Source organism: Lissotriton helveticus, chromosome 10 (genome assembly GCF_964261635.1).
Source record: "Lissotriton helveticus chromosome 10, aLisHel1.1, whole genome shotgun sequence".
Taxonomy (NCBI): Eukaryota; Metazoa; Chordata; class Amphibia; order Caudata; family Salamandridae; genus Lissotriton; species Lissotriton helveticus.
Genome location: NC_136071.1, coordinates 7221023 through 7242922, shown reverse-complemented (window position 1 = coordinate 7242922; position 21900 = coordinate 7221023). Strand labels below are relative to the sequence as shown.

General features: G+C 50.3%; 1 protein-coding gene across 1 annotated transcript in view; it reads right to left on the bottom strand.

Moving 5' to 3' along the window:
• Positions 1–21191, bottom strand: part of GPKOW (G-patch domain and KOW motifs) — a 76971-nt gene extending 55780 nt beyond the window's left edge. The window contains exons 1-4 of the mRNA XM_078664525.1: positions 20926–21191; positions 13616–13776; positions 10093–10232; positions 9124–9230 (exon numbers count right to left, since the gene is read on the bottom strand). Of these exons, the coding sequence (XP_078520651.1) occupies positions 9124–9230; positions 10093–10232; positions 13616–13776; positions 20926–21137 (620 nt within the window). The 5' untranslated portion in view covers positions 21138–21191. The remainder of the gene's footprint in view (positions 1–9123; positions 9231–10092; positions 10233–13615; positions 13777–20925) is intronic.
• Between the last annotated feature and the right edge of the window lie 709 nt (positions 21192–21900).

The following is a 21900-nucleotide window of genomic DNA, read 5'->3' as shown; positions in this document are numbered from 1 at the left end:
GATCTCGACCGGACCATAAATTTCATAGTCAGTGTTGTCCCAGGCTACCCCACCAGGTATCGAATTGGCTGTGAAGTTGGCTGAAGAAAGTTCTGGAGAAAGTTCTCTTTTCTCGACGTGTGAAGATGTGTGTGGTTTGAGGACCAAGTTGATGTTCTGACTTGCTGTGTCCATTTTAGCATATTTTCCCTCAATGAAGCGTCCCAAAGTAAATACCATGATGAGCCAAAGTATGAGGATAAATGCACCAAAACCCACCCAAAATTCAATCCATGGAGAAACCAGATATGTTTCTTTCAGTTGTTTCAAAAGTTCCTTAGCTTTGTCTTTAAAGGATTTTGATGATGGCTGTGTCTTTGGTTCACTGAAGCCTTCAGAGGAATCATCGAAGTTGATGAAGTAACCAGATGCAGTTCTGTCAATTGTTCCAATTGGTTCAGGATTTTTGTTTCTTGCATTTTCACTTGGTACTTCAGTATAGATTGGTGTGTCTCTGCTAAATGTCTTTATTTGGGTTTTCAGAGGTCTTAGTTCTATTGCATTGTTGCATTGTCCTTGTTTTTCTTCTGTAGGCGTTTCGAATGTGATGAGCCGCTTTGATAGGACCTCTGTACTGGTAGCAAACCTTGGTGTTCTGCTACTTATTGGGAGTCCACTTGGCCTACTGTTTGTTATCGGCCACATGTTGTGGTTTTACCAGGTCGATGGATACAACTCGGTTCTCCTTTTTTCCAGCAAGTGGCGGTAGTACAACTGACTTGTCCCGTTGACAGACAAGACAGGAACTGCTTTTCTGTAAGAAGGCCCAAATTCCTTCTTTACCGCGATCTTCTCCCTGACTAGATCCCCGACTTTTGGAATCCAGACAGGTCTTGCTGGGACAGGTGGTGATTCTTCAGTGGTTGTTGGCTGTTGTTTCAACTGTATGTTGCTCAGGTCTTTTCTTGTTTTGTTTAAGTCCTGCAAAATAGCCAAACGGTCTTTGACATCAAAGGTTTTTTCTATTACCACTGAAGTCTGACTATCAAGGTCAGAGATCAACATCCTAGTTCCGAATAATAATTCGTACGAACTGAATCCCTTCAGAGAATTTCTTGGCAAGTTATTTAGACTACGTTGGACACTTATTAGATGTTTGACCCACCCAGCCCCCGAACCTAATATCCTTTCTATTATAGATTGCTTTCTGCCTTGGTTTTTTCTTTACACCATCCCATACCCTCAGGAAGGAAGTGAGAAGATTCCCGCTGGGCTGTGCTCATTTGGCCATGTTTCCCCCCCAGGCTGGATTGCCTGAGTGAAAACAATGGTCGAACGTAGCATGCTCTTAGCGTATATGCCATTTAGACTAGCAAATCTTGTATAATAGTCCGGACGTCAGCCGAGTGCTTGTGATCTACATTATAAGTGGAAACTAGCCTGTATATGTTAATCGCAAGCCCTTCTTTTTGCTGATAATATTATCTGCCTTGATACGACGAGGTATTAAACTGCTTCTCTCCCCACTGCGATCTCTGTTGCAGTTTGGGCAGTTTTTTACAAACATGGTGTAGTGCAGGCTCATGCCTGGCCACCAGTACCGTGATTGTAATTCTTCCAGAGAATCTTTTAATTTAAGGTGTCTGTGACCCTCGCCCATGTGTGCGTCTGCGATTAACAAGTTTCTCCTGTCCATGTTTGGAATCACTCTATCCCCCACTCCAGGGATTCGAGCAAAAGGGACGGAGTTTGCATCGATTATGTATGTATAATTGAGTGGATAGTTGATCGGTAACGCTGAGCAGTCGCCTTTTGATGACGTTTTCACCGCCAGCATTGTTTCACCGTCAATGTATTTTAATGTACGCTTTTTTCGATCTACGGGAGCCGATTTAGTGGCTGCCGCTGCGGCTGTTTCAGCCAATGAATTCCCTACAACGTGAACGCCATCACGCTGATGACTCAGTGAGTGTGTCACGTGAGTCTTTGGTAGTTCTTTTTTCAAAAGAGCTACTTGTTCCCAGAGTAGTCTCTGCTTTATTGGTGCATCTGTTTTATCTTTGTAACCGTTCTGAATCCATGTCTGCAAATCCTTGTTATATGCTTTGACGCAATAATATGAATCTGACACTATAAGTGTCGGGAATTCGCGATCCGCATTATCTAGCGCCATTTTCAAAGCTATTATTTCAGTTTGTAGTTCTGAATTAGTTTCTACTGAGTGTGATTTTGTTAATAGAGGTTTTAGTTTACCTCCGCGCCACACTTCTTTTGTAATCTCACATGTGGGATTGTATGCATGTTCTCCCCAAACGGAGGGTTGAGCATGTCCGTCTGTATAGATTAAACAGGCGTAATGTCGTAGAGGCAGAATGTCGATTGGCAGAGGATACGTCTTTTCATATTTTAGATTTTTCAATTCTTCTAGTTCTCAAAAAATTGTCAACCAGGCTATACTTGATAATTCATATCTTTCGTATAGAACTTTTAGATGGGCAATTCTGGATTTTTTGAAGTTGAATTTGTAACCATCTGCAGCGAACCCAAGTATTATGGTGTTCACCCTTTTCAAGTGAGTCTCCAAGTCATCATCTGTTAAGTAAATGTCATCGACATAAGATAATGCTTCATCATCATATAGTTGTAGTAATTCTGTTACTCTCGCTGAGAATACCCCTGGGCTGTTCTTGTACCCCTGGGCTAACCGACAGAATTGTTTTTGAGTGCCATTTACTGAGAATGCAGTTAAAGATCTGCTCTCTGGTGCTATGTTTTGACAAAAGAATCCATTGGAGATGTCCAAGGTTGTTTTGTATTTTTTGCGCACTATGTTATTCATTAGTGCAGCACTGTGTGAGTTTTGCACTGCAAAGGTTTTGCAACATGTGTTAAGGTGTCGGTAATCCAAAACTAGACGGTACGAATTGTCTGGTTTGGAGACCGGAAACAAAGGATTGTTCATTTGTGAGGTGCAAGTTTCAATCACCCCCTGGTATTCTAGCTGATCTAGTATTTCATTTACTTGTTTTTTAGCTTCTTGCTTAATTGGGTACTGCCTTTGTGCCGTTGGTTGTGATTTTAACTGGATTTTGTGAGGAGGAGAATCCTCATCCCATCCTACATGATTTTTATATAAAGCAGGTGCTAAGGCCACTGCCCACTTTCTAGCAAGTGTGTATTTTTTATGAATCGGTATTTGATTCGAGAAGGCAGGCATAATTACTTCTTCGCCATGAGGGCACTCCCTGACAAACTCTGGTGGCCAGTCTTTTTCAGCTAGAAGGATGTCATAGCCTTTGGAGAGGTTATCCCAAAATAGTCCCCTTATTTTCCTAGTCTTATCTCCCTCTATACGTAATGTTATCTCGTATATCTTGTGGGGCTTGCTAACTCTGGTGTCTGCAGTTTCCACTTGAAAGTATTCATTCGTGTCCACTGTCTCCAGATGATTCATAAGGACTTTGCGAGCTATGCTCACCTCTGCTGCGCTGTCTAGCATTGTCTGAGCCCATTCTCCGTTTTTCAGTTGTGTCCTCAGTATTCTCGGCATTTTTAACTACCTTGATACTGGCTACCTTCTTTTTTGGAAATTGTAATTTCTTTTTTAGTTGAGCAGGTTCCTTGTCTTTGGACTTGGCGTGCTCTTCTGATCGTCCTCTTCTTTCCGATTTCTGCGAGGAAGTCTGAAAAGATTGAGAGGGACGTGTATCAATGTCTTGATATCTATCAGGTTTTTTAATATTATCCCTATTTCTAAGGTTATATCTATTCCCAGAGGGGTCACTCTGCGGTGACCTCTGTCTTTGGTTTGGAGATTTTTCTCTTCGCCTAGGAGACCTTCCTTTGGACTGGATTTTCTTTTCTTTAGGATTGGATTGTTTGTTTCCATCGCAGTTCTTTTTTGGTGAATTATTATTATTAAAAAATATTTTTTCTGGACTTGTAGTCAGTTGCGGTTTTACTGGTATTCCACCTAGACTATCTCTGCCTAGTTCTTCATAGGATTTTTCTATGATTCTGGCTATTTCAGCTGGTTGGTCTGCTATATCTGTCTCTTTTAACCTCTGGCGGATCGCCACGTTTGCTGCTTCACCTTTTATGTTGGCTAGTAATATAGCCGAAACCTGCTTGAAGTCTTTTAGTAATTTCATACCAAGAGTTAAAGCAGGTTCTGGACCGTATTCATCTTGAATTTGTTTTAGCACATCTGGTATCACCGAAATGGATGGGACACCGTGCGTTTTTGTGTAGATGGAAGCAAAGACTGTACCCCAAGTGTCGCAGTCCTCAATGTGTGGTGCGATTCCCATTGGGAGACATATAGTCAGAATCCTGTGTTTTTCCAGCGGGGTGGTGTCAGGAAACACCGCCTCTATTTGGGTGATTTTCTGTGCCAACCAGAATGGTATCTGTTCCCGTTTTGCCGGAACTTTACCTAGGCAGGATTGGATGTTCTGTGGTGTAATTTTATTTGTGTTCCCCTGGTGAGGGGTCAGCTGTGGAAGTTTAATCGCTGGCTGAATTGTTGAAGTCCGCGTTACATACTGAACTAATTGTCTATGAATTTTTAGTAGTTGTTTTAGCTGTATTAATAGCTCTGCTGCAGGCATTCTTTCGATGTCTGGATGTGGTGTGTATCCGGCTAAGACCGGCCACGTTGCTCCTGGTCTTCCTAAAGGACCGAGCCTTGTAATGTGATTGTTATGTATTAGGGTGCCATCAAATAAGAGCAAATGCTCTTGGAATTTGAGTGGTACTTCCACCTCCTCGAAAGGAGTGTACGTGTCGGGTGGAACCTCTATTTTGTAATAGTGGAAGTACTTTGTTACAGCATTTGCTGCTGGAAAATGTATCCATGTATAGTATACCTCTGTCTGCCGATATTCGTGTGCCTCGATTACGAATATGACTGTGCCACCTCTAGGTGTCAGTCCATTTTCTATAAGTTTTAAGGGTATAGATCTTCTTTTGCTGACCGGAATGAGTATTATATCCGCGTCTGCTGCTTGCATGGTAGCATCAGCATCTGCGAGTTCAGTTGCTAATCTAACTGCCTCTCGTTCATCATCACTCTCTGCCATTTTACAGACAGGATGGTATTATGTTTGTTTGCAGATCAGGTTTCTTTATGGAAACAGAGATTAGATGCACAATATTTTGGAACACTGTTTATCCTTCAACGTTGACTAGACCAAGAACCATACATAGGAGTTCCCTCCTGCGAGGTTTTGGAGGATATAACCTTTCACCCACTCCAGACGTCTTTGGAGTATTTGGGAAAAGGGGTCTGAGTGAGAGAGCACGACTGAGTTACTCTAAATGTCTTACGTTAGTTTTATCGCCCTTTCCAAACGCGTTGGGCGCCATGTAGTGTAGCTCCTATTTTCCCAATAGGCTCTGCGCATTGGAATAGTACCTACAGCAGTAAAGGCCTAGACCAGACGTTAACTAGGTCTACTACTGTCGATACTAGACTTAATTTTTGGGTTTGCCAGCTAAGCTCAGAGTTCGCTAGAAACTTTCTCGAATGTTCAAGGAAGGATTAACTCCCCTGATTAGACAAGAAGGGATTTAGTTTCTGACAACCATAGAACATGACAACTTTGCTCTCCCCTAATCAAGAGTCAATCTCAAGAGTCGTGTGAGCACAAGGCAATTATTTTACTCAGTCAGTACGTGCATTCTTAGTCTCATCAGAATGTAGAGAAAAGGAAGAGACGGGCGTGTTCAATAAAAGATGTTATTTATTGATCAGTCTCTTTTCTCGTACAAGAGAAATGGATCGATATTATTGCAATACTTATAGTTAAGTAAAGTGCATACATTAAAAGCAATAGTATAAAATAATACTGTAAAAACATTGATATGGTTTCTGAGCCATATGATGTTTAAAATGATTAAAATATATTTACATACACATATACATTTGACTAAACGTACTCAACTGGTGTTTCTAAATACGCCTACCCCGTGTACCTGACCTAAGTCTAATGCGTGGGCGGGAATAGAAAGTTACAGTTTAAGTTAAGTTTGTTTTTGCCAAGTGAATAACTAAAAGAATTCTCTGTGAGGGGTTATTCAGTTCTGTACCTGGAAGTTAGGATGAATGAGGAATGGTATCTCTTTCTCTGCTCTCGATATTCCAGGCTGCCTGCGAGGGCTGCCCAGAAGCGCCGGTGCTGGGTCTCTCGGCTTGAGATAGCAGCGCGTCTCTCAGCGCGTCAGGAAGGCGGGGCTGCTGCCAGCGGGGTCTGCTTCTGCTCTCGGCTTCGGCAAGTATGGCTGCTCCGTCTTGTCACCACGCGTGTGTTTGCATAGGGCAAGGTCGGCAATATTTATACCTTAAAGGTGCCGAGATTGACGTAAGGATGGACATAGGTACGTCAATAAAGATGTCATACGACTTGCTCGTTAGCACATTCTTTTGCAAAAGTTCTCTGTGAAATCAAAACAATGGCCGCACGGATTTTCCAGGTTGTCATAGGTTTGATTTGTTATGAGAACGTCGTATGCCTTATCAGGGGCTGGAGGAATGTCGCTTGTCTAATTAGATCTCAAGCGTTATGACCTAATCAGATAACACGTTCCTGTGCCGTAGTGTGACTGCGTCAGATAACGGTATCTGCATCATGGGGGATTTCTTGCCTCATGGGCTGACTGTTAGTTAACTTGATAGTTAGTTTAACCAGAATAGGGTCAGGAATAGGGGGACTGATTCAGAACCTATAGAAATACACGACAACCCCTCAGATTGAATCGAATGAATTTGAAATTAAAATCGCTCAGTCTCAAGAAACATTCACTCATGACATCCCTCAATGCCTTTTATCAATGCTAACTGTTTTATTAGCTGAAACTCACGGTATCTTATGTTCTGTAACGCTACATCCTCTTCACAGAAATAAGGAGCTAGAATTCCTTTGCTGAGCTTACAAATAAATAAATACCCGTCTCTTGGCTTACAAACACAGTGGGCGAGGCGTCACAAGCGCAATTAGCACCAGTACAATACCCTTGTCTCTCCAGCTGCAGCGCTGACAGTCCATGGCTCTCGCGGAGACGGTCTCCTCACCCCCAGCAGCGACGATCAATTCTGCAGGGCAGGGTAATCACAGCAGCGCGCACAGTGTGCAATGGGCTCCCTGTATGTATGCTTTGGAAGACAAGCTACTGCCCGGCCGCCATCTTCGCCGAAATGGCGAAAACAAACATTGAGAAAAAAAAAAGTAAACCCGCCCACCGCCGCAATGATGTTCTTAAAGGGGCGGGATGAGTAAAAATCCCCGGAACGCCCACGAATCTGGTCCGGCCATGACGGACAGATCTCTGTTCCAATGGCTAGTCTCCATTTATGGAGTTAGCCAATGGAACAGAGGGCGGGACTAAGCAGTACACTGTAGAGACATAAGATTTCTCCTGGGAGCGGAGCTAGGAGCTCCGTGCCCCAGGCGAAACCTAAAAAGGGCCAAGAAAAGAGATGACGGAGTAAATATGATGAAAAGATACCAATATCCGAAGGCAAACACACAGCCACTAAAACAGAGCAGACATCTTGAAACAATTCAATCCAATTCTGAGGGTTTGAGCTGTGAATTGTATCTTCCTCTCTAGATGTTGGTGGAGGCATTTATAAGAATGTGTCCATCCGCAAGCTGCACTTCGCTGAAAGCTCCTGGTAAACTAAACTCATGTGACACAGACAATATTTCAAAAGACAATTCTTGGAAGGTTGGGGTGGCTAGAAAGTAGCGTTTCCTGAGGCACCAAGGGCATTCTAAAAGAATGCCAATGCATTGTGAGTGGACAGACACCTGAAAAATGTCCAAATACCAATGTAGGCATGGGCCACCAGAACGAGGCAACCCTTTCTACAAGCCCCAACTGTGACGCATGGCAGATGCCCTGTTGTGCTATTCGGAAATAAGAGCATTCGGGTGCATCAATGGCTTCCTTCCTAGCTATAAACGGTGCTTGCTCACGGCTAGTATTTGTATGTTTTCAGAGGTGCAGGACCCAGGTTGTTATCGGACACATTATGGGCCAATCAATCTCCCAAAATGAGTTATTGGTGCCCTGACATCAGTGATCACATGAGGAAAGAGTGGTGGGCTGTCTGAAACATGCATTTTCTCAGATGTAACTGTAGAGATATCAAATGAACAATCCGGGCCTAGGAATCTGGACCTATAGCTCTGCTCTGCAGACAGCAGACAACCCACGCAGTCTTGATTATGTTCTAAAAAAAATGGCCACAAACCCTCACCCACCAACCCAGGTGGCAGGCTTCATCACTGGGCTCCTCATCTGGACCCCATGTCTGGTGGTGCACGTGGGGTCTAAAGTCACAGGAGATCTTAATTGGATCTAAATATGCACAGGGTAAAATTGACCAGAGATCCCCCACAACCATTTTATGTAGATCTGAAATAATCAAAATGAGCATAAGGGAGAGCGATCAATGGCCCTCTATCCCGCTGGTTAACATGTTTCAGCCATTGGCCTCAAGTGAGGTCCCCGGCCTTTCTCAGGACCTGGATCCCTGCCTTAATTACATTGTGTCTCTACCCTGGCTGCCCCTCGCTTGCTGCATACGGTCAATAGGGTGACCGTGTGGGAGGCCCCGTTCATCCAATCACATCCATACATTCTAACTCGATACTCGCGTTAATGTTCTTTATTCTTGATGAGTGGGAGCATGTAAAGATGTATGCCAATCGGATTTAGAAACATATGGATTGACAATCTGGATTGTCCCCTCATCGCTTCCAACAAGCATGTAAAACAGTTGCCCTCGACATCACGGAGACTCTTGTGAATTCACTGTTTTCAAAACTGGTGGGTACATTAATGCAGAAAGCTGTGATGCTCAACAGGAGAGAGTAAAAGCAGGAAATATATCAAGGACTCAGTGGGGTCTGTTTTTACTACACGTGACGGGGGAGGGGAGGTTTTAGTAAACAAGGGATAGTTTCACAGTCCATTCCTCACAAATATTTCATAGCTTCATAATATAGAGACTGGGTTTCCCAAACGGACACCTCTGCAGGAGTATGGCCCCCTGGGAAAGTTTAAACGACCCCTCTGCTCCCCAAAATAATTCAGAAGCAATCAGATTAACATCTGGCCCCCATTTCTTACACTCACTGTTTGAAGGTTCGTCCAATGCCTTCACCCTGCTTCCAGCCCATCCCACGCAGCATAGCCATTCCGTAGGCCTCAACGGGAACCACATCGTAATCCACATCTGTGGCCTGAAAGAAAAAGGAATTCAAGAGTTACATCCTACAAAACGGAGTACATGGGTGTGCAAAATACTTCTACACAGAGTTTAAATATATGGACAGGAGATCTGAGTGACATAGCCACTTCAAACACCCAAGACTCCAGATCAGGCTAAGAGAGGTGCGTGGCACGAAAAGGAAGGACTCTGGGAACCCGAGGCCAGTAGCCCTGGGACCATGAGCCTTTGACAGATGAACGTCAGCAACAACAGAAGCGGTAGGCACTGCAACAGAACTGCAATGTTTTGAAAAGGCGCGAAATGTGCAGAAAGGGTCAGATTGGTGGGATGAGAGGTTGAAAGGGGGGTGGTCTGTGGAATGCGGGTGCAGGTGATGAGCTTTTATTGAGAGGGTGTGAAATATGCAGCAATGGTCATGAAGGAGAGCTGAAGAAAGGTGAAGGTGATGCATGTTCATTGCACATGGGATGCTATGGCGCATATAGTGGGGTCAGAAGGTTTTGCCGAAGCTTAGCTAAGTGCAGGCGATGCATGTTCATTGCACATGGGATGCTATGGCGCATATAGTGGGGTCAGAAGGTTTTGCCGAAGCTTAGCTAAGTGCAGGCGATGCATGTTCATTGCACATGGGATGCTATGGCGCATTTAGGGGGGTCAGAAGGTTTTGCCGAAGCTTAGCTAAGTGCAGGCGATGCATGTTCATTGCACATGGGATGCTATGGCGCATATAGTGGGGTCAGAAGGTTTTGCCGAAGCTTAGCTAAGTGCAGGCGATGCATGTTCATTGCACATGGGATGCTATGGCGCATTTAGGGGGGTCAGAAGGTTTTGCCGAAGCTTAGCTAAGTGCAGGCGATGCTCGAAGCAATTACCGATTCCGGGCGCAGGCTCACATCCACTTTGTCCCCATCCTCAAAACCGTCAGGGACTCTATTCTGCATCAGAAGCGGGATCGTCATGTTCAAATCAACCTTCTCGCCGTTCTCCCAAATGTCTTGAGACCTCCTGGACTCTGAAAGTCATAAGGCAGCAATGGTGAAGAGAAGAACAGCAGCAGGAAGGAGGCTCAGTACTACCGGGAAAGAAACGCCCAACAACAAACAGGCAACAGAGCAATGGCGTACATGTGAAGGTTTGAACAACAGCAGGAAGGAGACTCAGTATTACAGGCAAGAAAAACAGCCAGCAACAAACAGGGAGCAATAGTGAAGACATGAGAGCAACAACAGAAGCAGAAGAAGGCTCGCTACTACTGGGAAAGAAAACACCCAGCAACACACAGGCACCAGACAGCAATGGTGAAGACAAAGGCAAGAACAGCGTCAGAAAGGAGCCTGGGCACTACAGGGTATTACAGGGAAATAAAATACTCAGAACTGGTGATTTCATGATGATTTAAACAGCAGCAGGAAGGAGGCTCTGTACTACTGGGAAAGAAACCCCACAGCAACAAACAGGCAAAAGACAGCAATGGTGAAGACATGAGGGCAAGAACAGCAGCAGAAAGGAGACAGAGCACTTCAGGGAAAGAAAATACCCAGCAGCAAACAGCACTGGTGAATTCACGATGATTTAAACAGCAGCAGGCAGGAGGCTCAGTGCTACAGGAAAAAAAAACACCCAGCAACAGACAGGCGACAAACAGTATTGGTGAACACATGAAGGTTTGTAACAACAACGAAAAGACTAAGTAATACAGGAAAAGAAAACACCAAGAGACAAACAGCAATGGTGAATACATTAAGGTTTGAAACACAACAAGGGATCCTACAACCGGTAACTAACAAAGGTATTTTTTAGATTTAAGAATGGAAGAATGACATGAAACCCACATGAAATCTATTTAGGTTTTTAAAGGATCCTCACCCACTTTATTAGCATCATGCCTCACCCTCGAGTGGCATCCTGATCCCTAAAAAACAGGATGGGCTAAACCATATTCCAGGGAGCACTTTAGGATATTGTTCTTTTAGCTCAGGTCTCTTGCAATTTAAAAATAGCTAGTGAATGCCCAGGTATCCTTTTAATATTGTGCACCCACGGTATAGATAAAAATAAAAATAGGGTGTATGTGGGGCATAATAGCCCTACACCCTTTCTAGTGTGGACATGTTTCAGCCTCTACTCTGCAGCCACTGAGGGTCCAAGGCCTTCCTCAGGACCAGAAGTAGCGCTGGAAATAGTTTTGGTGCAATACCCACCCTCGCTTGTCCTGTCACTGGACAAACAACACTCAAAATTAGAACATGCAATGGGTCTACGCCTCCTTGATTCTTTCCACTTGATCCCTAATTTAGGAACTTCCATGTGACATAAGGGGAGGGCCTGTCCCTGTAGTCACACAGGCATCAAGGGTGCAAGGTTATCCTTTGACACCTAGTAACACCCTGGTCTCTTCTTCAATTTGAATTTATACACCCTGAAGTGACCCGAGACGACATCTATGAAAACCCCCGGACCACGCTGCAAGTCCAGCGACTGGATCTTGCTGACCAGGTGAAATACCTCCCTTTTACACTAATATCCGCAGGAAAAGATAATGAAAAACACTGCGGCCTTCCAACTCTCAGCTTACTTGATAACATTTTCTATTGTGGGTGATGCTGAATCAGCTTTCGCCCTGACTGACTCAGCTCTAGTAGCAATTTCACATCATCTTCGAATGGCTTCCGACTGCAGCTAGACGTGTGTATTGATATTATTCGACCCATCTGCAGCCTTCAACACCGATCAGAACTTTTCAATATCTAGATTAGGTGATCTTGGTATTGGTGATATGGTACTTGACAGGCTTATTTCTTTCCTCCAAAACAGATCTTGAGTAGAGATGCTTACCCACTTTTCTGTCGGAGTCTGTCTCTCTAACTACTGGAGCCCTGCAAGAGTTGGTGGCGTTCGCTTGCCTGTTCAATATACACATCCAAAATTTGTCCCAACCAATCGGATACTATAAATGTAAAAGTTTATACTTATGCCGATGACACCCAACTTATTTTCCCTCTTGCCAGAAGGACTTATGCACACCTTTACTAGGTTAAAGAATGGATGGATAGTATCTGGCTGAAAATTAACTTGCATCGTATGGCCTGATTCTATTCCTTCTGGCCCCACTCTCAGCCCAGTCATCAACCCAGGCATCACGTAAAACATTTGGGGTTCATTTTGTACCATAAACTTAAAATGAACGTCCAAGTTTCCTCCTGCTCTTCCCTGTTCCTCCAATTATGGTCTATTCTTCCCTCATTGACAGAAGAATGCACAAAGACTGCTGTCGCTGCCATTGTCGGTTCCAGGTTGGACTACTGCAATTACTTATATTCAGCTATTGTAGAAGACGAAATAAACCGACTCCAAGCGATTCAAAATAAAGTGGAAAGAGCCGTTTCACTTTAGCCAAGCCTTTATTGAAGAAGTTTTACTGGCTCTGGGTAAGAAAACGAATCAACGTTAAGGTCCTCTATCTTGTCCCTTTCGGTTTGTCACAAATTTTCTCCAAATGAAACTGAACACGTTTTCCCCAGCCCAATCGTCGGTCTGCCTTAAGCAATCTTCGCCTATCCCTCGGATTAAGAAAGATACCAATGGAGGGATAGCCTTTTCAATGGTCGGTCCTAAGCTCTAGAATGGACTGCTTCCTGCGCTGGAATCCATTTCTTCTCACGTGGTCTTTGGGAATACGTTAAAATGTTGTCTTTCACAGTTAATAAAATCTTATCCTTATCTTGGCACCCCTTTCATTTTCACCACCTTAAGACTTTTTTGCATAAGTGTGGTTCACAAATACTAAACATGATCTGCAGTTAAGAGATAACGCTAACTCCAGTACTGCCCTGAAATTCACCAAGAAAACTACTGCCCATGAACCCTACAGTACCTGCTAAAGATCAGGCCCTACAAGTGGTCAACAATGCACAGACACAGCTATCACCAAGGATATACCTAGAATCAAACACAATCCTAAACTATCCTCTGGGATAGCCACAGAACCAAACAACAATCCCTTTTGATGCCCCGGGTCCACCTGATGCAACCGTCATCGATCACACACAGATTACCCAATACATCCGAACTCTGAGGTTCACCAGAAACAACCGTGCAGTAAGAAACAAGTGCAGAATTTCTTTCAAGGTTCCCTGGCTACCTTAAGAATGCCCGTCGTCAAAATATTGGCATCACATGGAAGATTGGCCAACTTGAAGAAGGCCCATTTGTGCATGGTGGGGACAACAGGAATAGTCCTCGTCAATGGGTGCGGCACGCTCCTTGGCTCAGAAGCTAGGTTTGCGCTCTGCACATAGCGATACATACACAGTGGAGAGCACGGACTGGAAACAGCAGTGGATGGGGAACATGGATCAGGGCCTAGAGCTCTATATATGTTCCATCTGTACTGACCTTCTATCAACTCCTTCACCGCCTGCGAGAGGACCCCATCTACGGGTCTCTTGTCCTGCTCTCCTTCTGTCTGTGGTCGCGGAGGATGCTCGGCTTTACTCCAGCGGTTCTTCTGGATCAGTGGAATGATTAGCTCCTTCGGGGCCTCAACTGGGTTTACACTGAAAAAAAGAGGTAAAGCTCAGGCCCAAGAGAGCGCAGTGTCACCCAAGTACCACTAATATCCCACATCTACAGGCTCTCGCACGTTGGCGCCCAGTGAACGTCTTTAGAGAATCATGGCACCACCCTGAATTCAGCTTATACTTGGTTTATGACTAGATGCCTTTCATGAGTGGATTACATGTCTGCAGCGCGAGTGTCAGATCTATGTAGTATGAATGTGACATGACTAACATGCGCCTCCACACGCCACAATACCATGCACTGCTTTGCCTCCCCTCACCTCAGTACCTTGCAGTGCTTCGCCTCCTCTCGCCTCAGTAGCTTGTAGTGCTTCGCCTCCCCTCAGTACCTTGCAGTGCTTCGCCTCCCCTAAGTACCTTGCAGTGCTTCGCCTCCCCTAAGTACCTTGCAGTGCTTCGCCTCCTCTCGCCTCAGTACCTTGCAGTGCTTCGCCTCCTCTCGCCTCAGTACCTTGCAGTGCTTCGCCTCCCCTCACCTCAGTACCTTGCAGTGCTTCGTCTCCTCTCGCCTCAGTACCTTGCAGTGCTTCGCCTCCTCTCGCCTCAGTAGCTTGTAGTGCTTCGCCTCCCCTCAGTACCTTACAGTGCTTCGCCTCCTCTCGCCTCAGTAGCTTGTAGTGCTTCGCCTCCCCTCAGTACCTTACAGTGCTTCGCCTCCCCTCAGTACCTTGCACTGCTTTGCCTCCCTTCAGTACCTTGCAGTGCTTTGCCTCCCTTCAGTACCTTACAGTGCTTCGCCTCCCCTCAGTACCTTGCAGTGCTTCGCCTCCCTTCAGTTCCTTGTAGTGCTTCGCCTCCCCTCAGTACCTTGCAGTGCTTCGCCTCCCCTCAGTACCTTGCACTGCTTTGCCTCCCTTCAGTACCTTGCACTGCTTTGCCTCCCCTCACCTCAGTACCTTGCACTGCTTCGTCTCCTCTCACCTCAGTACCTTGCAGTGCTTCACCTCCCCTCACCTCTGTACCTTGCAGTGCTTCGTCTCCTCTCGCCTCAGTACCTTGCAGTGCTTCGTCTCCTCTCGCCTCAGTACCTTGCAGTGCTTCGTCTCCTCTCGCCTCAGTACCTTGCAGTGTTTCGCCTCTCCTCAGTACCTTGCAGTGCTTCACCTCCCCTCACCTCTGTACCTTGCAGTGCTTCGTCTCCTCTCACCTCAGTACCTTGCAGTGCTTCGTCTCCTCTCACCTCAGTACCTTGCAGTGCTTCGCCTCTCCTCAGTACCTTGCAGTGCTTCACCTCCCCTCACCTCTGTACCTTGCAGTGCTTCGTCTCCTCTCGCCTCAGTACCTTGCAGTGCTTCGCCTCCCCTAAGTACCTTGCAGTGCTTCGCCTCCTCTCGCCTCAGTACCTTGCAGTGCTTCGCCTCCTCTCGCCTCAGTACCTTGCAGTGCTTCGCCTCCCCTCACCTCAGTACCTTGCAGTGCTTCGTCTCCTCTCGCCTCAGTACCTTGCAGTGCTTCGCCTCCTCTCGCCTCAGTAGCTTGTAGTGCTTCGCCTCCCCTCAGTACCTTACAGTGCTTCGCCTCCTCTCGCCTCAGTAGCTTGTAGTGCTTCGCCTCCCCTCAGTACCTTACAGTGCTTCGCCTCCCCTCAGTACCTTGCACTGCTTTGCCTCCCTTCAGTACCTTGCAGTGCTTTGCCTCCCTTCAGTACCTTACAGTGCTTCGCCTCCCCTCAGTACCTTGCAGTGCTTCGCCTCCCTTCAGTTCCTTGTAGTGCTTCGCCTCCCCTCAGTACCTTGCAGTGCTTCGCCTCCCCTCAGTACCTTGCACTGCTTTGCCTCCCTTCAGTACCTTGCACTGCTTTGCCTCCCCTCACCTCAGTACCTTGCACTGCTTCGTCTCCTCTCACCTCAGTACCTTGCAGTGCTTCACCTCCCCTCACCTCTGTACCTTGCAGTGCTTCGTCTCCTCTCGCCTCAGTACCTTGCAGTGCTTCGTCTCCTCTCGCCTCAGTACCTTGCAGTGCTTCGTCTCCTCTCGCCTCAGTACCTTGCAGTGTTTCGCCTCTCCTCAGTACCTTGCAGTGCTTCACCTCCCCTCACCTCTGTACCTTGCAGTGCTTCGTCTCCTCTCACCTCAGTACCTTGCAGTGCTTCGTCTCCTCTCACCTCAGTACCTTGCAGTGCTTCGCCTCTCCTCAGTACCTTGCAGTGCTTCACCTCCCCTCACCTCTGTACCTTGCAGTGCTTCGTCTCCTCTCGCCTCAGTACCTTGCAGTGCTTCGTCTCCTCTCACCTCAGTACCTTGCAGTGCTTCGCCTCCCCTCACCTCAGTACCTTGCAGTGCTTCGCCTCCCCTCACCTCAGTACCTTGCAGTGCTTCGTCTCCTCTCGCCTCACTACCTTGCAGTGCTTCGCCTCCTCTCCCCTTAGTACCTTGCAGTGCTTCGCCTCCCCTCACCTCAGTACCTTGCAGTGCTTCATCTCCTCTCGCCTCAGTACCTTGCAGTGCTTCGCCTCCCCTCAGTACCTTACAGTGCTTCGCCTCCCCTCAGTACCTTGCAGTGCTTCGCCTCCCTTCAGTTCCTTGTAGTGCTTCGCCTCCCCTCAGTACCTTGCACTGCTTTGCCTCCCCTCACCTCAGTACCTTTCACTGCTTCGTCTCCTCTCACCTCAGTACCTTGCACTGCTTTGCCTCCCTTCAGTTCCTTGTAGTGCTTCACCTCCCCTCACCTCTGTACCTTGCAGTGCTTCGTCTCCTCTCACCTCAGTACCTTGCAGTGCTTCGCCTCCCTTCAGTTCCTTGCAGCGCTTCGCCTCCCCTCAGTACCATGCACTGCTTTGCCTCTCCTCAGTACCTTGCAGTGCTTCACCTCCCCTCACCTCTGTACCTTGCAGTGCTTCGTCTCCTCTCGCCTCAGTACCTTGCAGTGCTTCGTCTCCTCTCGCCTCAGTACCTTGCAGTGCTTCGTCTCACCTCTGTACCTTGCAGTGCTTCGCCTCCTCTCCCCTCAGTACTTTGCACTGCTTTGCCTCTCCTCAGTACCTTGCAGTGCTTCACCTCCCCTCACCTCTGTACCTTGCAGTGCTTCGTCTCCTCTCGCCTCAGTACCTTGCAGTGCTTCGTCTCCTCTCGCCTCAGTACCTTGCAGTGCTTCGTCTCCTCTCACCTCAGTACCTTGCAGTGCTTCGCCTCCCCTCACCTCAGTACCTTGCAGTGCTTCGCCTCCCCTCACCTCAGTACCTTGCAGTGCTTCGTCTCCTCTCGCCTCACTACCTTGCAGTGCTTCGCCTCCTCTCCCCTCAGTACCTTGCAGTGCTTCACCTCCCCTCACCTCAGTACCTTGCAGTGCTTCGTCTCCTCTCGCCTCAGTACCTTGCAGTGCTTCGCCTCCCCTCAGTACCTTGCAGTGCTTCGTCTCCTCTCGCCTCAGTACCTTGCAGTGCTTCGCCTCCCCTCAGTACCTTGCAGTGCTTCACCTCCCCTCCCCTCAGTACCTTGCAGTGCTTTGTGTCCTCTCGTCTCAGTACCTTGCAGTGCTTCGCCTCCCCTCAGTACCTTGCAGTGCTTCACCTCCCCTCCCCTCAGTACCTTGCAGTGCTTCGTGTCCTCTCGTCTCAGTACCTTGCAGTGCTTCGCCTCACCTCAGTACCTTACAGTGCTTCGCCTCCCCTCAGTACCTTGCAGTGCTTCGTCTCCCTTCTGTACCTTGCAGCGCTTCGCCTCCCCTCTGTACCTTGCTGTGCTTCACCTCTGTACCTTGCAGTGCTTCACCTCCCTTCACCTCTGTACCTTGCAGTGCTTTGCCTCCTCCCACCTCAGTACCTTGCAGTGCTTCACCTCCCCTCACCTCAGTACCTTGCAGTGCTTCGTCTCCTCTCGCCTCAGTACCTTGCAGTGCTTCGCCTCCCCTCACCTCAGTACCTTGCAGTGCTTCGCCTCCCCTCAGTACCTTGCAGTGCTTCGTCTCCTCTCGCCTCAGTACCTTGCAGTGCTTCGCCTCCCCTCAGTACCTTGCAGTGCTTCACCTCCCCTCCCCTCAGTACCTTGCAGTGCTTCGTGTCCTCTCGTCTCAGAACCTTGCAGTGCTTCGCCTCCCCTCAGTACCTTGCAGTGCTTCACCTCCCCTCCCCTCAGTACCTTGCAGTGCTTCGTGTCCTCTCGCCTCAGTACCTTGCAGTGCTTCGCCTCCCCTCAGTACCTTACAGTGCTTCGCCTCCCCTCAGTACCTTGCAGTGCTTTGCCTCCCCTCAGTACCTTGCAGTGCTTCGTCTCCCTTCTGTACCTTGCAGTGCTTTGCCTCCCCTCAGTACCTTGCAGTGCTTCGTCTCCCTTCTGTACCTTGCAGTGCTTTGCCTCCTCCCACCTCAGTACCTTGCAGTGCTGCACCTCCCCTCTGTACCTTGCAGTGCTTCTCCTTCCCTCACCCCAGCCCTGCATGCCCTCCTGCCCACACCTCTCACCCCAGCCCTGCATGCCCTCCTCCCCACTCCTCTCACCCCAGCCCTGCATGCCCTCCTGCCCACACCTCCCACCCCTGCATGCCCTCCTGCCCACTCCTCTCACCCCTGCACCTGCATGCCCTCCTGCCCTCACCCCAGCATGCCCTCCTGCCCACACCTCTCACCCCTGCACCTGCATGCCCTCCTGCCCTCACCCCTCACCCCAGCCCTGCATGCCCTCCTGCCCACACCTCTCACCCCAGCCCTGGATGCCCTCCTGCCCACTCCTCTCACCCCAGCACCTGCATGCCCTCCTGCCCACACCTCACCCCAGCCCTGCATGCCCTCCTGCCCACACCCCTCACCCCAGCCCTGCATGCCCTCCTGCCCACACCTCTCACCCCAGCACCTGGATGCCCTCCTGCCCACTCCTCTCACCCCAGCCCCTGCATGCCCTCCTGCCCACACCTCCCACCCCTGCACCTGCATGCCCTCCTGCCCACACCTCTCACCCTAGCCCTGCATGCCCTCCTGCCCACACCTCTCACCCCAGCCCTGGATGCCCTCCTGCCCACTCCTCTCACCCCAGCACCTGCATGCCCTCCTGCCCACACCTCACCCCAGCCCTGCATGCCCTCCTGCCCACACCCCTCACCCCAGCCCTGCATGCCCTCCTGCCCACACCTCTCACCCCAGCCACTGCATGCCCTCCTGCCCACACCTCCCACCCCTGCACCTGCATGCCCTCCTGCCCACACCTCTCACCCTAGCCCTGCATGCCCTCCTGCCCACACCTCTCACCCCAGCCCTGCATGCCCTCCTGCCCACACCTCTAACTCCTGCACCTGCATGCCCTCCTGCCCACTCCTCTCACCCTAGCCCAGCATGCCCTCCTGCCCACACCTCTCACCCCAGCCCTGCATGCCCTCCTGCCCACTCCTCTCACCCCAGCCCTGCATGCCCTCCTGCCCACACCTCTAACTCCTGCACCTGCATGCCCTCCTGCCCACTCCTCTCACCCCAGCACCTGCATGCCCTCCTGCCCACACCTCTCACCCTAGCCCTGCATGCCCTCCTGCCCACACCTCTCACCCCAGCCCTGCATGCCCTCCTGCCCACACCTCCCACCCCTGCACCTGCATGCCCTCCTGCCCACACCTCTCACCTCAGCCCTGCATGCCCTCCTGCCCACACCTCCCACCCCTGCACCTGCATGCCCTCCTGCCCACACCTCTCACCCCAGCCCTGCATGCCCTCCTGCCCACACCTCACCCCAGCCCTGCATGCCCTCCTGCCCACACCTCTCACCCCAGCCCTGCATGCCCTCCTGCCCACTCCTCTCACCCCAGCCCTGCATGCCCTCCTGCCCACACCTCTCACCCCAGCACCTGCATGCCCTCCTGCCCACAACTCCCACCCCAGCACCTGCATGCCCTCCTGCCCACACCTCCCACCCCTGCACGCCCTCCTGCCCACACCTCTCACCCTAGCCCTGCATGCCCTCCTGCCCACACCTCACCCCAGCCCTGCATGCCCTCCTGCCCACACCTCTCACCCCAGCATGCCCTCCTGCCCACTCCTCTCACCCCAGCCCTGCATGCCCTCCTGCCCACACCTCTAACTCCTGCACCTGCATGCCCTCCTGCCCACTCCTCTCACCCCAGCACCTGCATGCCCTCCTGCCCACACCTCCCACCCCTGCACCTGCATGCCCTCCTGCCCACACCTCTCACCCTAGCCCTGCATGCCCTCCTGCCCACTCCTCTCACCCCAGCCCTGCATGCCCTCCTGCCCACACCTCTCACCCCTGCACCTGCATGCCCTCCTGCCCACTCCTCTCACCCTAGCCCTGCATGCCCTCCTGCCCACACCTCTCACCCCAGCCCTGGATGCCCTCCTGCCCACTCCTCTCACCCCAGCACCTGCATGCCCTCCTGCCCACACCTCACCCCAGCCCTGCATGCCCTCCTGCCCACACCCCTCACCCCAGCCCTGCATGCCCTCCTGCCCACACCTCTCACCCCAGCACCTGCATGCCCTCCTGCCCACTCCTCTCACCCCTGCACCTGCATGCCCTCCTGCCCACTCCTCTCACCCCAGCATGCCCTCCTGCCCACACCTCTCACCCCTGCACCTGCATGCCCTCCTGCCCACTCCTCTCACCCCAGCACCTGCATGCCCTCCTGCCCACACCTCACCCCAGCCCTGCATGCCCTCCTGCCCACACCCCTCACCCCAGCCCTGCATGCCCTCCTGCCCACACCTCTCACCCCAGCACCTGCATGCCCTCCTGCCCACTCCTCTCACCCCTGCACCTGCATGCCCTCCTGCCCACTCCTCTCACCCCAGCATGCCCTCCTGCCCACACCTCTCACCCCTGCACCTGCATGCCCTCCTGCCCACTCCTCTCACCCCAGCCCTGCATGCCCTCCTGCCCACACCTCCCACCCCTGCACCTGCATGCCCTCCTGCCCACACCTCTCACCCTAGCCCTGCATGCCCTCCTGCCCACACCCCTCACCCCAGCCCTGCATGCCCTCCTGCCCACACCTCTCACCCCAGCCCTGCATGCCCTCCTGCCCACACCTTTCACCCCAGCCCTGCATGCCCTCCTGCCCACACCTTTCACCCCAGCACCTGCATGCCCTCCTGCCCACTCCTCTCACCCCAGCCCTGCATGCCCTCCTGCCCACACCTTTCACCCCTGCACCTGCATGCCCTCCTGCCCACACCTCCCCCATCTCACCTCAGCACCCTGCTGTCCTCCACGCCCCGCACCCACTCCTTCCCCTCGGCCGGCTCTCCCCCCTCTGCTCCCGGGAGCTTCTTGCGGGGCGCGGTGCGGGTGAAGCCGAAGGACAGCGGGGCCGGGGGAGCCCCCGGAGCTCTCTCCTCCGCCATCTTCCCTCTCACAGTCAGGGGCAGGACACCTCCTAAACTACAACTCCCAGCATGCATCTAACAGCGGACGGTTGCTGCTGCGGTGCCCATTTTGGAAAGGCGGCGGTCTTCACGGCCATCTTGGAACGGGAAGGAGTCTCTCGTTCATCCAGAACAAATGTGCATTATCGCCATTTTAGGACGGGGTCCTTCCCATGCACCACAGCGGGCAGTCACACTCTCCATCTTGCAACGGTACACTTTGAACGTGCTACAAAATGGCTGTGCTCGTCATATTGGTAGGGTGAACACCGCCCTCAAGCTATACACACGACTACGGCGGCCATCTTGAATTGGGAGAGCTTTATTATGCGTCGACGCAACCCTGCGTCCAAACGAGGAGCCCCATTGGTTCACAAGAAGCGTCTCTTGCGTGGAGGGAGGCGGCGCTCCCTACGGAGGCCGAGGCGGGTCGTTGCGATGGGTTCTCATCCCTGAAGCCTGTCCTGGTGGTGGAGTCTTCATTGTGGCCTGTCTGCCCCCCTGGAGGAGGGCGCCCCTCAGAGAGTCGCCAATTTTATTTATTTCTTTTATTATTTATTTATGCATTTTTCTATAGCGCGGACTTTACCCGAAGGCGTCAGAGCGCTTCACATTAGGAACAGAAATGAAACATAATAAGAAACATTACAAAAGAACAGATTGCAAAAACATACGTTACTTACATAAGGTAATAGTGACATACGTGAGCAAACAAAATACTTGAGTAAAAATTGTGAGCAACCAAAAATACATGAGGTAGTCAAAAGTGCACAAGAGGAAAGTGACAAGTGTGCAGTTA